Raw genomic sequence first — 15,752 nt, forward strand, 5'->3', positions numbered from 1 at the left:
TAACAAATGGTTGTTATGAATGGCCACAGATGCAAATATCTCTACTAACACGCACTAGATACTTTGATACAAAGCCTTCAGGTGCACTGCATCAAATAAACCAGTCATTTTAACAACCAAGATCCCACAGTGAGGACTCCTTTCTAGCCGTCATCCAGGCAGAATGACTTTTCTGATACCTGGTCACAAGCTTCCAGGTCCAACAAATCATGTATGTTTTAAATGAGTTACGTAGCAACTTACATTGAAAACTTAGGTCCCACATTTAGTACAGAACCAAGTTCAACAGAAGTTTCACCATATTTTAAGTTAGGCAGATAAATTTTTGTGGGATGTGAATGTTACAAGTCACAGAAGACCATGCTGGTACAAAAAAGGTCTTGCTCTCAAAAGACCACAAAAGGTCTTGCTCTCAGACGTGGCTACAAGACCTCACCATCAGAGAGCCACGCCGGTCCTACTGCCATAGCTTAGTGGCTTCAGAATGATAAAACCCTAGGTGAAGAGACTAGAGAAAACTGTGCGGAATGATTTTAAGCACACATTATTTTAAACCTCCCTCTGCTGCAATTCTTGGTCGTGCTGTTTTCCTTGAAATTGAGGTAAACTGAAAGACACCGAGGACAATCCACCCGCGTCCCATCACTCGGAAGAACAATTTTATCCCGCTGGTGACAGCCGTCCCTTCATTAAAACCCCTTCCCCCCGCAGCCACCGCCACATCCACCCCCAACCCATGCCCGTGAAGGAAGCCCCCAGCCCGGCCCCATGTCCCACAGCGGAGCCCGGCCGCGCTCCTTCCCCGCTCCCCTCCCGCAGCCCGCCCCGGGACGCCCTCGCCCCCGGGAGCGAGCCGAGCCCCGAGCCCACCTGCCGCCCCTCCGCCGAGCCCGGCCCGGCCCGCAGCGCCCCGGCTCCGGAAGAGGAAAGCGCAGGGCGGGCGGTGCGGCGGGGAGGGAAGGAGGCAGGCGGGAGGGAAGGAGCCATGGAGCACCGCCCTCGGGGCCGGCCTCGCCTCGCCGCCATGAGCGGGGCTGAGGCGGCTGCTCTCCCGGCCGGGCGGCGGCTGCGGGCGTACGCGGCCCTGCCGGTGCGGGTGGTGGAGGAGCACCAGGACGTGAGTGGGGCTGGGGGACATGGGGGAGCTCCTCCGGGGCTGGGGGAGCTAGGGGAAGGGGAGCCCCAGCAGGACGGGGCAGCCAGCTCCAGGCGCCCCCCTTAACAGTGGCGTTTCCTCGCCGCCCCTAAATGAAGTTCGGCACCCAGGCGGCCTCAGTTTCCCTCCCCATGCAGCCATTTCGGGATCTCTGTAAACACCTCAGTCTGTTTCTTGTTTTTAATTTCTGTACGTAATAGCAGAGCGCACCCTCACTGGGCGTTAGTGCGGTGCTCAGGAAACGGAACCCAGGGCGGTCTGTGGCAGGCCGACAGCAAAGTGACAAATACAGGCACATCCAGCAGGCGGTGAGAAATGGTCGGCTTGGAGCCCTGTTTTTTTTTATTTAAGTAGTTAAAGGGGTGAAGGAGCTGTTTGTAAACTGATAAACTTGTAGGGTTTGCTTTTAATGGCATTAATTTAATTTAAATCGCAAAAATGGTAGATTTTAAAAGTAGGCCAGAGTATTGCCTTTTCCCAAAGATGTTGCTGTCATGGATCAGGGTACCCTTGTTATTTTTGACCTTGTTTTATTTACCCCATAAGTAATGGGTAAACTGAGTAATTTATATCTAGACAGGTGAAATAGGGTCCAAATTTCTGCTGTCAGTCAAATTGTCCAGTTATATCCATGCAGTGTATCAATTGTATTCCTAAAAGGTAGCTCTGCTTCTGCTTTAGCACAGAGTAATTTTGTTGCCCAGTCCCTTTATAGTCTTCACGTTCCCTGTGTAGTAGGGCTGTGATTCACAGGGCTTGCTGGATTTGTTCTGGCAGCTGAGGCAACGTAACTTTTACTGTGAGAAGCTTTACCTAGAGCAGTCCAGCGAGAAGCACTGTGAATCAGCAGTCAGTGTTCTCCTTTCACCACCTGACATTGTTGCACAGCAGTTACTTGTTATGCTATAGATTGAGGAGCTGAGGTGCTTCTTGTTCCTTATTTGCACGTACCTTTGAGTGAAGACCTTGGGTAGGGGATGAGGCTAGGTACCTAGGAAAGGCAGTATGTTGCAGCCATTAAGTTATATAGGTATTAGGGATTAAACTCTTTATTTATAAGTGTATGGACCTAAATGTCAGCTAAAGTGTAAGCAATGGTGGCATTAGTTTTCACTCTGTATAAGTTAACTTCTAAAACCTGAGTAATGAAGTGTTTTTATCTCCACAGCACCCATGCATAGTGAGGAAGTTTTACAGTATGGAAAAGGCAGTGCAGGTGCTGTGTTCTGCAGAAAGGGGAAGCTATTGTCAGGGATAAGTTAGAAATGGAATAAAAGAAAAACCTGGTCATTTAGTGGAATGATTTGTGAGAAGAGCCACTGCAAAGAAGAATTCCTGTGAATAAGGAGAGGATAGAGCTGTGATTTTCTAGCAGCTTCTCATATATAGAGCTCTCAGGCTCAGTATTTGCAGCTCATGAGCAGCCTTGTTGCTGGAATTGTTTCCCCTTTGTATTTTTTTCTGTCTTCTCTTCCTTCTTCCAATACATAACCCAAATTCTAAGGGAGTAAGACTGAAACAAGTGTTTTTGCTGATAAAACTGTTGTGTTTATCATCTCAGGGGTTACAGTGGAATTATTTTTGTTCATGTTGTTTTAGGTGCTGCCTTTCATCTATCGTGCCATTGGTTCAAAGCATCTTCCTGCCAGTAATATCAGCTTTGTTCATCTTGATTCCCATCCAGACCTCCTTATCCCTGTGAATATGCCTGCAGACACTGTATTTGACAAAGAAGCACTTTTTAGGTAAGTCCTACATACTGCATCAGAATACTTTAACTCAGCTTCTTGCGGTGTTTGTTTGTGAATATTGATAAAACTGTGTGTGAAGCATGAACAAAAGATGTGTAAATCATCCTCGAGCTGTCTTTTTTGTCTTTTCACGTTTATTCAAAACTTCAGGATTTTGCATGGAAGAAGTTAGGTTTCTTTTATCATCGTGGTCAAAATTTATTTTGCGTGTCCAGAAGGCGTAACACTTATGAATTGACTTTGTTTAGTTGTTTAGTAATATATCATGTTATTAAACCAGATGTCTCCCCTGGCTAACAGGGCATAATTCTGAGTGGATGCTTTTCACCTGGAGAGCTGTGCTATTAGAACAGCTTTTCTCTCTTCATACTGAGAAATTGACTGAGACTGAAATAACATCTGCACTGACAAGATACAAATGTGAAGTTGAACAAGATAATTAAGACCAGTGTTTTTCCCCAATTTCTTGTGTAGGCAACAAGCCGCACAATGGTCTGCATTCTTGTCTTTTTCTTCCTCTTTTAAAATAAATATCGATTGTTCCAGTACTATGGTGATACACAACAGTGACAAGAGGATATAAATGGTATATTAGCAATTGTATCTCTCTACCTATAGCCTGTATTTTTTTTTATTGTTGGATGAATAAGAAGCCTTGTGGGCTGCATCATACACCCAAACATCCTGTCAGTTTTGATTGACTCACTTTCACTACTGAGGTTATATTTGAAGTCTACTTAGAGCAATTTACAGTAAAACGCTCCCTTGAGCTCCGTTGTTTAGAATAGCATTGATGATGCACCTTTCACTTCCTCTCTGCCAGATGTATCAATAGAGAGAAGGACAAGTCCGCTTAATTTATAATTAAAGTACCATGCTAAAAGTGAAGCTGACTATACTTCATAACATTTTTTAGTTTTACTACAGACGTTTTTGATTCTCCTTATAAATCAATATTTGTTGTTTTTCTTTTCTTGTTTTAATTTCTGATGATTTGCATGGGGGCTTTCAAGATGTGGAACGTATTTGTGCTGTTCTTGACCATCTTTTCCTTGCAAGAAAAGTAAGTATTATCCTTGGTCTTTCCTTCTTCATTACAGTGAATTAAGTATTGAGAACTGGATTATGCCTGCTGTTTATGCTGGCCATATTTCTCAAGTTCTGTGGCTTCACCCACCATGGGCTCAGCAGATCTCAGAAGGAAAACACAGTTTTTTAGTTGGGAAAGACATATCAACAACTACAATCAGGTAAGTTGTCAATTGTATGTTAGTAATATAAAAGCTGCGTAGTTTTGACACTTTATATTTCTTGTGTAAAAATAGTGATACGTCTGTTTTTTGCAATGAAAAATACAATCTGTATTTATGAGTTCTTTAGGACCTAATGTGACTGTATGTTTTAATGGGCACAATTTAAGTTGTGCCTTAAAGTCTCTTTTTTAATATGTATTTCAAGCTATTCCCCTTGTCCATCACATGCTCCAACCCACTGATTTCCTTAGCAGTCCTCTGTTAGATCCTCTTCTGCTTGTTGATATCTCCGATGTCCTTGGGGCACAAATTTTGGCAGAGTATGTACAATGGGATCTCACCACTTCTGAACAGAAGGAGAAGTCTCTTCCCTTTGGAATTTTGGCTAGCCCAGAGAAATTTTTTGATGAGTCGTCTTCACTGTAGGGGTGTATGGCTTGGTCATGCTTAACTTGCTTCCTGCTGTGACTGCCTAGTCCTCTTCTGTAGCACCTTGCTGGTCTGTGCCAACCTGCTACTGTCACATAGGGTTTTCTGTCCCAATTGTGGGACCTTTTATTTACCTTGAAATTAATAAGATTTTTGTAGTTTGTTCCCCTAGGTTGTCTACGTCCCTCAGGAAGCCAACAATGGGGAACTAAATTTCTGCTGTTCATGAAATTATCTGTGGTTGATGGATGGCGGTACCCTGTAATTGGTCAAGGTCTTAGTACAAGTGAACAGAAGTTCACTTCTTTCAAGGTTTTTTCAGTCTGAATTTATGTTATGTAAGGTTTAAGGTTCTGAAATATGGCTTGAAAATAATATTTGATACGCTTCCAATCTAGGTGAAGTTTTTCTTATTTTGGTTATTTGTTGTTGTTTTTAAATTAAGTGGATTCCATGGATATGTAGCTATTAATCCTTGTTACCTGCTCTCCTTACAGTTAGAATAAGGAATCATATGTAAGAGGTAGAGAAAAGTTAAATACCGTTAATGCACAATATTTTACTTCTAATAAAGTAAATTATATCCATGGGTTTCACAGCAGTCTCAAACGTAACTAAAATAGTTTTCCTAAAGAAAAAAAGCAATCTAAGGCAAAACATACCGTGCTCTGCAGCCTCATATGCTGTAACATTGACAGTATCTTGTTAAATTCTTGATGTAAGATATAATTCAATTTCAAACAAATCCTAGTAGCACATAATATAGAATCTCTTTCTCTACCCATTAGAAACCTTGTAGGGCTATCATAAAAATTCCAGAATTTTAATGTATCGATTCAGCATTGAAGTGGTAGATAAAATTCCCATTTAATCACTTGCAGATTGAAATAAATAATTTTGTATACACAGTTTTATTGACTTTGTTACCCATCAAACATCTATTCCTTTTTTTCAAGATGCCTTAATTGCATGTTTTTTTGTTAAGTTCTTGTATTAACCTTGAGTTGTTGTCAATTGTAGGGTTACAGGTACAGATGATTACTTTTTAAGTGATGGTCTTTATGTCCCTGCTGATCAGCTAGAAAACCAGAAGCCTTTAAACTTACATGTCATTCTCATTAATCCAATGGAAACATCAAACAACCAGGAAGAAAATGGCGAAGTAATATCTGCTAAAAGACTGAAGCTAAATACAGATGACACAGCAAACGCTGTTGCTGCCTCTTCATCAGTGACTCCTGGTGACTTTGATTGCAACTCCTCAAGTGTGAAGAACAAGGAAGTACAAAATGCAAGTGCCCTGAAAAGGGTAGAATGCTCCACTTCAAGCTCTCTCAGAAATGGTCAATGCCCAGTAAGGGAGGTTGCTGAAAGTATCTGCCAAGTTCTTCAGAAAGGGGATGCGTTTGTTTTAGACATTGACTTAGATTTTTTTTCAGTTAAGAATCCATTCAAAGAAATGTACACAAAGGTAAGCATGGCAATAGAGTCCTCTTACCATTCATAAAAGAGTACTAATCCTTCTAATGCTTAGTGTCTGTGGAGAAACTGTCATCTCATTTAAATTAGCAGATCATCTGATCATGATTAATGAATCACACTAATATTTGAAGAGAGACGGTTTAAGGGAGTGTGTATTCCAAACAAGTACAACAACCTAATAAAGCTAGGTCCTTACATTTGAAATAGATGTAGAGTAAATATTCAGGCTTAGAGGTATATGGCATGCTTCTGCTTGTTGTGCGGGCCATAAGAGCTGCTTGGATTTCCAAATTTCATGGCTCAAGTACCCAAAGCAGGATTAATCAGGGAGTGGTGACAAACCGTATTCCTCACCCCTCCTGGTAGTATGCTATTGGAAAGCCATAGCGGTACCCAGAAACTGCCTTTCCAAAAGATACGGCGGTGTTGATTATTCAGAGTGGTAACTCCTCTTGATGAGAGGCTGTAACTAATTTCCCTTGTCTGGACTGCTCAGTGTAATGATGAGCAAGCAGCTGTTGTTTCTGATGTAGTGGCTCTGAGCTTAAGACTCTGCACCATATTCCATGTATGACTTGCAGGCACAGAACTTACCTCACTTGTGTAGTAGTTGACCCTTAGATATGCTAAGCAGTTAAGAGCTTTTCTTTATGCAAACAGGATTTTTAGGAACTAACTAATCTGCCCTGAAAATTGTGTGTAGCATTTAGGCTTACAAATTTACTGCAATATCATGATTGTTTCTAGTGATTAAGTCTCTTCTTAACGCTGCTTTAACTTCAGTCTGTACTGGAGAACATCTGACATCTTTGAGTTTCAGCTGGAGTACTGCTTCCTTGTTCAGTGTATAGAAGTGAATACAGTGACCCTGATCTCTGTTAGTTTCTGACATGCAGTATTTACAATCATGGTACCTTCAGAAAATAAGCAATCCCAATCATTCTGAATCACAGAAATCTTAAGATAAAGTGGAAGCACCACAGGGGTCTTGTGGTGTAAGAATAAAATTCAATACCCTCTTAGGGCTTACAATACATTCTTCATAAAATCATAGAGGAGTCTTAGTGGGTTTTGTTTATTTGGGGGGGGAGGGGGGACAGACGGATGGACACTTTTTTTTTTCTTGTGCTGAGATAAGTTCTTGGCTCTAGGAACCGCTTTTGGAAGTGGAGTTGCACAGAGCACCCCGTATTACCTTTTGATAAGAATTTCATTTGTGGTTAATATTTCGTAACTACATTCCCTCTTCTGTAAAATACAATAATTCTGTCAGAAAATATTGCTCAAGTTAAATATTGGAATATAAGAATCCAAGAAAAAGCTAAAGAGCAAATATGTCTCACCAATTCAGAAGGGTATTCCCTTCCACCAGAAAAAAACAACCCACAAAAACCTAAAATCCAAAGCATTGCACTAAAGATGCTTCATATTTTTGTAAAATGTATGGTCTCTTAGTCTACCCTTTCTTTCTCCCTCTACTCCTGAAAAATTCCTATGTTCACCTTTTCAGTGCTGTTGAGTAAATAATGAGATCTGTTTATTGTTTAAAGAAACTTGAGTATTATCAAGGAGTAGGGCTGACAAGACCCTGTAAAAGATTACTCATGAACTACTTGTTCAGCCAGCCTAAAGCTTTTACCTGTCTGTTTTTCCTTTAAAATCATACTCTTCTGTTCTTATCTGCCTAAATCTGCTCTCTTAGTCTTACCAACTTATTGGGACCTCAGTTCAGCAAAATAGATGTTTAGCTTCAGAGACTGTTTAATTAACACAGCTTGTAAATATGTAATTTATACAGCTGTGTTACTGAAGTCAGGTTTAAAGTTCAGCTGTTTCAAAAATGCTTGGCTGAGGCTGTGAAGTGCTGCCCTCTCAAGCCTCATAGCATCTTCCTCATCTGCATTTACAGGGATTTGTCTGCAGTACTGGAGTAGAAAAGTTACATTCAAGTGTAGGTGGGGTTTTTATTTTTAAAGACAGAGGGATTTGAAGTTCCTGGTTGTCATTTGAAGAGGCTAATTTATTCCCCTTTTTCTTTTTTGAAGACAGAGTATAAGCTCTTACAAGAGTTGTACAACTTCAAGAAGCCTCATAAAGATGCAACAGAGGTAAGGCATTTCCTTGTGGGATATGTTATGTGGGAATGATTCTTTTGATTTATGCAGTAAAAATGAATTATGAGAAGGAAAGAACCTATGAAAGGTGCTTAATGAAGTGGTTTCCAATTAAGCTATGCAGCATGCTGAATACTAATCAGAAGTGTCTTAGGAATTTTTTATGATAAATATGTAACCATGTAAATATTTAGCATGAGAGTAAACATTAAGTTCTGTAAACAAATGGTAATTAACAAAATAGAAATGAAAATATAGTAAGTCAACTGCAGTCTCTCTTAAGGTTTACTCTTTTTTCTTCTCTCCAGGGCCTCCTTTTCCTTGCTCTAGTTGTTCTTCCTTGGTAGTGAGAGTTGTGCTAAATGCCTAATTGGTATTTTATGTATTTATTTAGATGTGGAAGGGCAAGTATTGTACCACTGCAGTGTACTCCTCATCAGATGTGTTGAGTGCTTCTGAATCATGGAAATATACACCTGCTGCAGCTGCCAAATGTTTATTGAGCCCTGAGACTAAACCATGTAAAGAGTCATATTAATGGTCATTATACCACATAATTTCTAAACAAGAGCTTAGCTTTGCTTTTATAATCATTTGAAGACTTACAAAAAGAGTCAATACATACAATAATCTGAGAGTAATAAATCTTAATTTGTATGTATAAAAAAAAATGAAGTGGATGATTGTCAGATTGGTTTTCATATTTCTTAGTCAATCTGCAAGACTGTGGTAAAAACAGGTACCTATTTAAAAGCAATGAAAATGTGAAAGGGGAAAAAGATTGTGATTAAGTTCACATTGTGATTTCAGGGCATAACTCATTTATGTAAGACAACAAATTTATTGGAGGCAATTGAAGTGGTTAGCAGAAAGTGAGTAATAGGTAGGTACCAAACTTAATGTAAGACCAGATCCATGGATGTTTGTATTGAGACAATTAACTTAAAAGGTTCAAATGCAGAAAACTAGTGAAATTGGAGTTTTTTCCAACTCAGAAAATATTCTAGATGTCTAGTCTCTGAACATCTGTTAGTAATTCCGAAGTACAGTTAGATGTGTATTTCTATCATAGTACAAGGTAAGTTGCTTTTTTTTTTTTTTAAGTATAGATAGAGATTGGATATATCTTTAAGGTTAGTTACTAGTGCTGCACAGAAAGATGTCTTACCCATCCCTCAGAAACACAAAAGTGTAATTCATGAATGGCAGGTGCCCTCAGCTATTCTTAATTTAGCCTGAAGCTGACAACACTGGCCAAAAGAAGCAGCATCTGTTATATGGCATTCAGCAGCATCCTAAGAGGAACTATGTTCTTAATTCTTAGCCATTTTATACCAATGTGCTTTTTAATTTTCCTTCACGCAGCACTGCACTGAGTCTCTTTTATATTATAAGTGCTAAACATTGCTTTTCATTTGATATGCTATATAGGACCTCTCTCTGCAAATATTTATATGCACAATTTGTATGCATGTGCATTTGTAGCCTTGCTTACTCCAAGAAGATTGCCTCTACATGTATTCTGAACACTTTAAGAAAGTGTATAAACTTTTCCAGGATCAGAGCCATAGCAAGCATTTTAAATTAATTACAAATCCTTTCAGGCATGCATGCATAGCTGAAAAACCTTCAAATAACACATCTTGTATTTTTTTTTCCTGAAAACTTTTTCAATTCAATTGAGTAATATTCATAATTCTTATAAAATTAAAAAAAAAAAAATCTCATTGCAACAATGTAAAGCACTCATCTGAGTTCCTGTGTATTAATATTAAATTAATCAAATACTGCAACATTTCAATGCTATACGAACAAATCCAACAATACTATTTATTTGCTCTAATCTTTGTTCTTTGTGTATTCTACCAGAATATAGATGCATCTTTTTACATGCATGCTATAGGAAAGACAGAGCAAAGAGGTATTTTTCTGAAGGTATCAGTTTCTGAGGGAATTCATTCTGATCATCTTGTAAAGATGTTCTGTCGCAACAAACTAGTTGTTTCTGTTTCCCCACATACACTAGATGAATTAAGCCATAATTTAGCTAGGAAAATTATTCTTGCCTCTTTTTTTCCTAACATGTTTTTGTATGTGCATATTTAAAGGAAGGCTTGCTGGATTGTGTTGAAAACCGTGTTCATCAGCTAGAAGATCTGGAAGCAGCATTTGCGGATTTGTGTGACAATGATGATGAAGAAACCCTACAGAAGTGGGCTTCATATCCTGGGTAGGAGATCTCTAAATGGCTTAAAACCCTCCTGCCATTGGTTTATTCCTGTAGCCTTTGGAGAAGAATCTTCATGAACTGGTGACACAGTTAACAGTAAAGTGGTCTTCCTTATTCCCATCATATTGGAACTCTTCCTGGTCAGCTTACTAAGCTTAAGTAAGTTGAGATGATACAATTTCAAATAAGTAAGCCTGTTGTTGCTTCCTTTAGATTAAGCTCTTTCCTACTAAAACTACTAGAATAATCTCTTCTGAAAGACCTTTACCTACCTATACTAGTATGGGTAGGTTTTAATTCTTCTTGGAACTCATTACATTCGCACCTTCCTTTCCCTTATCTAAGATTCAGCTGTGTATTGGAAAAAAAAAAAAAAAAAATCAATTTACCACTGTCAGTAAGGTTTCTTTCCTGCAACTGCTCATTTCTTGGGAGCCTTTCTGGAGCACAGTAGACAAGACTCTCGTTCCTGACCTAGTGCAGAAACAGTGCTGCAGGAGACCTCCTGATTTACCCTGGTGGGAAGTCTTTTTAAAGTGTCAAAGTGCAGATGGTCATAGCTCTGGAAAAAGTCTTCTATTAGAATAACTCTGAGGAGGAAAAACAGTATATACTATAAGGCTAGTAAGCAGAATCAAAAGGATGTGATTTCAGATCAGTTTCCTGAAAAATATGTGATAGTTATCTGTATGTTTCAGTTTTAAACAGAAGAATACTTAACTTGTGGACCTGTAGACAAAACAGTATGTGAATAAAAACTTTTTCTTAAGGCCAGAAATGATAACTGTATCATTTAGTCTGTGTAAGACATGTCTTAGATTTATACCAAAGAACTTATGCCTTCAGTCTGTTTTCCTTAATTTCTATAGTGCAGTTGTTTAGGAATTGATTAGCCCAGCACTTTGCTAACAGAAAAAGTTGGAATCTGGATGGGATCTATGCAAGGCTACCATAATTTCTTTGCTTTTAGAAGAGCAAGTCAAATAAAAAGTTACATCTGTCTTCAATGCCACATGGTAAACTTTTTACAAGATCAGCCTTATACAGCTTCATGCAAATTTTGTTGTCTCTGGAGGGAGGCAGGTTTGACGACTTAAAATTTTAGTGATCTGTGTGAGGCAGAACTCTCATAAAAAGCAACGAACTGCTGGGGTTATACAGTAGGGCTGCTTTGGTGCTACAGGAGTCCCTGCTTTCTGTGGAAAAATGGAAATGAGTGAAGGGCTGCGTACATGAGTGAGAGTGTCCACAAAACATGTCAGTGGCATCTCCTATGCTTTTAAATAAATGTTTTAATCAGAAGAGAAACTGACAAAAGTCCAAGTTTTCTCTTAATAGGAAGATTACTCATTTTCCCTGTCAAATACAGCAGTTACTGCCAGACTTGTGTAACAGTCACCGCAAGTATTTCTTATCAAGTTAAAACAACTTTTGAGTTACAACAGCTTCTCTCTAGGTCTGCCCTAAAAGAAAGGGGAAGATGCCTTGCAAAAAGTAGGTATGAATGCAGGGGTTTCCTGAGACCTGGGGAAACAGCAAAATAGTACTGATATTCTCCATTTTTCCTAGGTGCAAGATGACACAGGGGCAACATAACTTCTACTTTTTTTTTTTTTAACTTAGGTTAAATGTATCAGTTTCTAAGTTTTTAATGCACATAACAATTTCTGTGCGTTTTTTTTTTTTTATTCCAGAATGAAGCCCCTTGTTCAACTAGTTCACAGTTTGAAAACCAGGATGGAGAACCCAGACTATGAAATGGTAGGTCACTGTATAAAGGAGCATAATGTTGATAATTTCAAAAACATACGTTCGGGGTTGGGGAAGAGTCATGGTTAATTTTAGACTTGTCTCCTTGATTCAGGACTTCTTGGGATTTTAATATTTTTTTGTTGTTATTGCTTAGAGCAGCTTTTTAAAAGCTTTTGATTTTTTTCTTCTGCTTGTCTATATTTATGCAACATTAATGTGATGTTTAGGACACTCATGTCTCAAGCTGCTTCTTTTGAAGTAAGGTTTCACTTCATCAGGGTCTGTTGACATACTTTATAGAACTTAAGGTACCTGTATGTAAAAGATCAGGCCTGCCATCTTCCAGGACTTCAGCATGCTCTGAACTCATAGGAGAGGTACATTTCACTGGGGATAATGAAACAATCCATGTAAACTCTGGATTTTATTTTACTTTTTTGTTTAAGTATTAGCTGGGAAAAAAAAAAAACTCGCTGCCTGTGTAAGTTACCTCTTGTGCTAGGGATAGCAATTTAGGGACACAGACAAGCCCTATCAACAAGCCCCTTTGTCAACAGAAATGAAAATGTTTAATTTACGTGTAGGTCCATCAGGCTGGTCTGACCTGTGATTATATGGAGCTTCCCCACCATGTTAGCACGGAAGAGGAGATTGAAGGCCTCATACAGTCCACTAAAGTTCTACTGAAAAATATGCCTAAGCCCACACTTGTGACAATTGCTCGGTAAGACTGTGTAGATTGTTCAAAACATTCAGACTACTTACAAAGCTCAATGATTCAATGAATATAACATTGGTTAATATCTTTTTTTTAAAAAATCCATCTTCAATTGGAAAACTTAGTGTAGTGAAAATTGACATCTGAGAGCATTAATCCTAATGCAGTGACAGTATACTGCTTAAGGGAAGGTTCTGCACTGATGGCCAGTTTTACTGGGCTTTGGAGTGGCCAGCACAGATTTCAACAGCAGTGAAAACATGATGACTTAATTAGCTTCAGTGCAGGCTATATAAAGCCTATGATGAGGCATTGCATGTGTTGCAGTGGATGGCTGTTACTGAGGTTCATATTACCTTTGCTACTTCTGTTAAGCAATTTAGAGTAAAGCTAGCTTGGACAAGCTTGCATGGGCTGAAATTATGCCTTCTCTACTCTTGTGCTAGGATTCATTACACTACTGGTAAGATCTCTTTATCAGAATTTTTTTTTCATGAGAAAATTCACTGAAAAAAGTGGGACAGATTTTTCATCTAATAGTCTGAAGGGTATTTATATTCTAGAAAGCTCTAATTAAGCTTTGCATAGGGTAAAAATTATGCTTCCAGGACTGTAAGGGAATTATTTGGGAGATCAGAATGGAGTTGGGGCAACGTACTATCCTATCCTGGGAGAACTTAATTTGAAGACCACAGTGTAACTCTTGACAAATTACTGCAGTTTACTCACTTTAAGAATACTATGTGTACCCTAACAATACAGGCAGCAACAGCAGGATCTGACATGAAATAGTTTGTGTCAACAACAAACAGCATGGCAAGTACAGCTTTCTTTTATTGTAGGTATTTTCTGTGCCAGCCACAGAGTTGTTACGCACTGTTGCAGAGGAAATACAGAATCATTTATGTAGGTCTTGGCAGATCTAAAATCCTAGAAGTGTAGCTCTGGGTTTTTTACCAGCATGTTTGTGGTAAATAATGTTATCCCAGGAATTACACCGATTTTTTTTTTTCATTTTTTCCTACCCATTTTAACTAGTAGCAATTGAATCTTTCAATCTACCTTTCCACCAGTACTTTAATTGTATCATTTGCTTGAATTCTGATTGGCAACATGTTGTGTTAGAGTTGGAAGAATTAATAGTCATGTTTCTGATCTGCTGTGGGCTTTCTTTTCAACTTCAGGCAAATTGCAGTTGTTGAAAGCAGAGAGGAAAAGCACAGTAGCATGCTTTGAAGAGATACTGGGAGGCAGAACTTATCACGCTTTGAAAGTAGCTTCAACACCCTGGATACAAAGCATTACAAGAATACAAATTAATGATATCTATACTCCCTCATTGTTCTTTTCAAATCTTTGTTGCAGATCAAGTTTGGATGATTATTGCCCTTCTGAGCAGGTTGACATCGTTCAAGAGAAGGTTCTCAATTTACTAGGTTTGGTGTATGGCACTCTGGATGTGCACTTAGATTACTCAAGCAACTCTTCTTTGTGACGTTTCTTCGTATATTGCTCTCTAATGCAGTAGATTAATTTAAATTGCATGTTTGCTGTGGTTGCAGGGGAAAAAACACTCTTATTTCAGCAGATGGCAGTAGAACCCAAGCTGACCAAGAGCTAGTTTTAAGTTGCACTGCTTCCTGTCAGCTGCATCTGAACTATTACTTTGTTTCTATGATTATTTTTACTGTCTTGCTTATTTTAAAAACGGGTGCAACAGAAACTGTTTGTCCACAGAATGTATTTTTTCACCTGATTTCTTGAAGTGTGTGTACAAAAAAAAATCTAAAAATAAATTACTTTCTTTTATAAAGTTAAACTTTTTTGAGTTCAGTTAGTAACAGATGTGTTCCTGAGTTGCATACTCTTTTAAAAATTACCTCAGTAGTGCCATTAAGACCTTGCATTTGCATAGTGATCTTTCCTAACTGCTGTGCTTCGGCACTCCCCTCACATTTTCAAGAGGAGCTTATGGCTTCTGCCCATCCACAGAATATTATTTGTATTTATACTCTGCATTAATTAATGTCTCTTTACCCTAGAGTATTTCATTGGTGACTCAGATAATGTTCCTGATATACAGACATTGAGTTTTTATTTATAAAGATATTCTGTTTATGTATTAGGGATTAAAAGTCATGTGTGTGCATGCTTTTATCTACTGAACCTTGCAAGGAATTGATGTTTTTTTCAGAAACAAAAATCTAACTTCACTGATGTCAGCAGCAGAGCCTTCTGTACCAGAATTTCACTCATTTCACTTCCCACTTGGAAAATAAGTTTTAGAACCATTTAATATACAAAGCAATCTAATTCTAGAGAAAACTGATACTTCAAGAACAACAGAAGAAAAAAAGGAGGATTGATTTGGAAATGAAACTGAAATGGGAAAGAAAATACCACCTAGATTACTATGCTTTCTTTGGGAATAAATTTTGCTTGTAATTTTTTTGAATTGTTCATTCATAAACACTAATAGTTTGCTCTACAGTGACTTCATCCACTTTTACAGGTTTTTTACTATTTCTGCTGTTGATACAAATGACTAGATAGACTATAAATATTTAATAGAATAAATGTTTTAAAATAAATTCTATGATTACAGCATCCTTTTTCTCTTCATGAAATCTGTCACAGAGACATTTTAATCTTGGATTCAAGCTCCTGAGTACTTCATGAATTACAGAAACCAAGTGGAGTCATTTTATGTACTGCTTGTGCAAAGAGGATTTTGTGTGTGTGTGTGTAAGAAATGCTCTTTATTGGCTTTGGGTGAGGTTGTAAAGAACTAAAAAAAGCATTGAAATGCAGGTGCTAGGGCTACATACAATGTACTGTGAGCCCCAGAGGTGCTGTAGCACAGTTCT

General features: G+C 38.5%; 2 protein-coding genes across 3 annotated transcripts in view; one reads left to right on the forward strand and one right to left on the reverse strand.

Moving 5' to 3' along the window:
- DROSHA (drosha ribonuclease III) overlaps positions 1–992 on the reverse strand; it is a 68,339-nt gene extending 67,347 nt beyond the window's left edge. The window contains exon 1 of the mRNA XM_035316402.1: positions 871–992. The gene's annotated coding sequence lies outside the window, so the exon portion shown is untranslated. The remainder of the gene's footprint in view (positions 1–870) is intronic.
- On the forward strand, positions 964–15,335 carry C2H5orf22 (chromosome 2 C5orf22 homolog). 2 transcript variants are annotated; one of them, XM_035316405.1, is made up of 9 exons: positions 964–1,117; positions 2,756–2,901; positions 4,008–4,157; positions 5,610–6,060; positions 8,117–8,179; positions 10,294–10,415; positions 12,110–12,176; positions 12,752–12,891; positions 14,251–15,335. In XM_035316405.1, the coding sequence occupies exons 1-9, from the start codon at positions 986–988 to the stop codon at positions 14,378–14,380; spliced, it is 1,401 nt and encodes a 466-aa protein (XP_035172296.1). In that variant the 5' UTR covers positions 964–985; the 3' UTR covers positions 14,381–15,335. The 2 variants fall into 2 exon arrangements, with proteins under 2 accessions (XP_035172296.1, XP_035172297.1); XM_035316406.1 differs by lacking the exon at positions 964–1,117 and adding an exon at positions 2,120–2,340.
- Positions 15,336–15,752: the final 417 nt, after the last annotated feature.

The sequence above is a fragment of the Oxyura jamaicensis genome, chromosome 2 (assembly GCF_011077185.1).
Source record: "Oxyura jamaicensis isolate SHBP4307 breed ruddy duck chromosome 2, BPBGC_Ojam_1.0, whole genome shotgun sequence".
In the NCBI taxonomy this organism is placed as follows: domain Eukaryota; kingdom Metazoa; phylum Chordata; class Aves; order Anseriformes; family Anatidae; genus Oxyura; species Oxyura jamaicensis.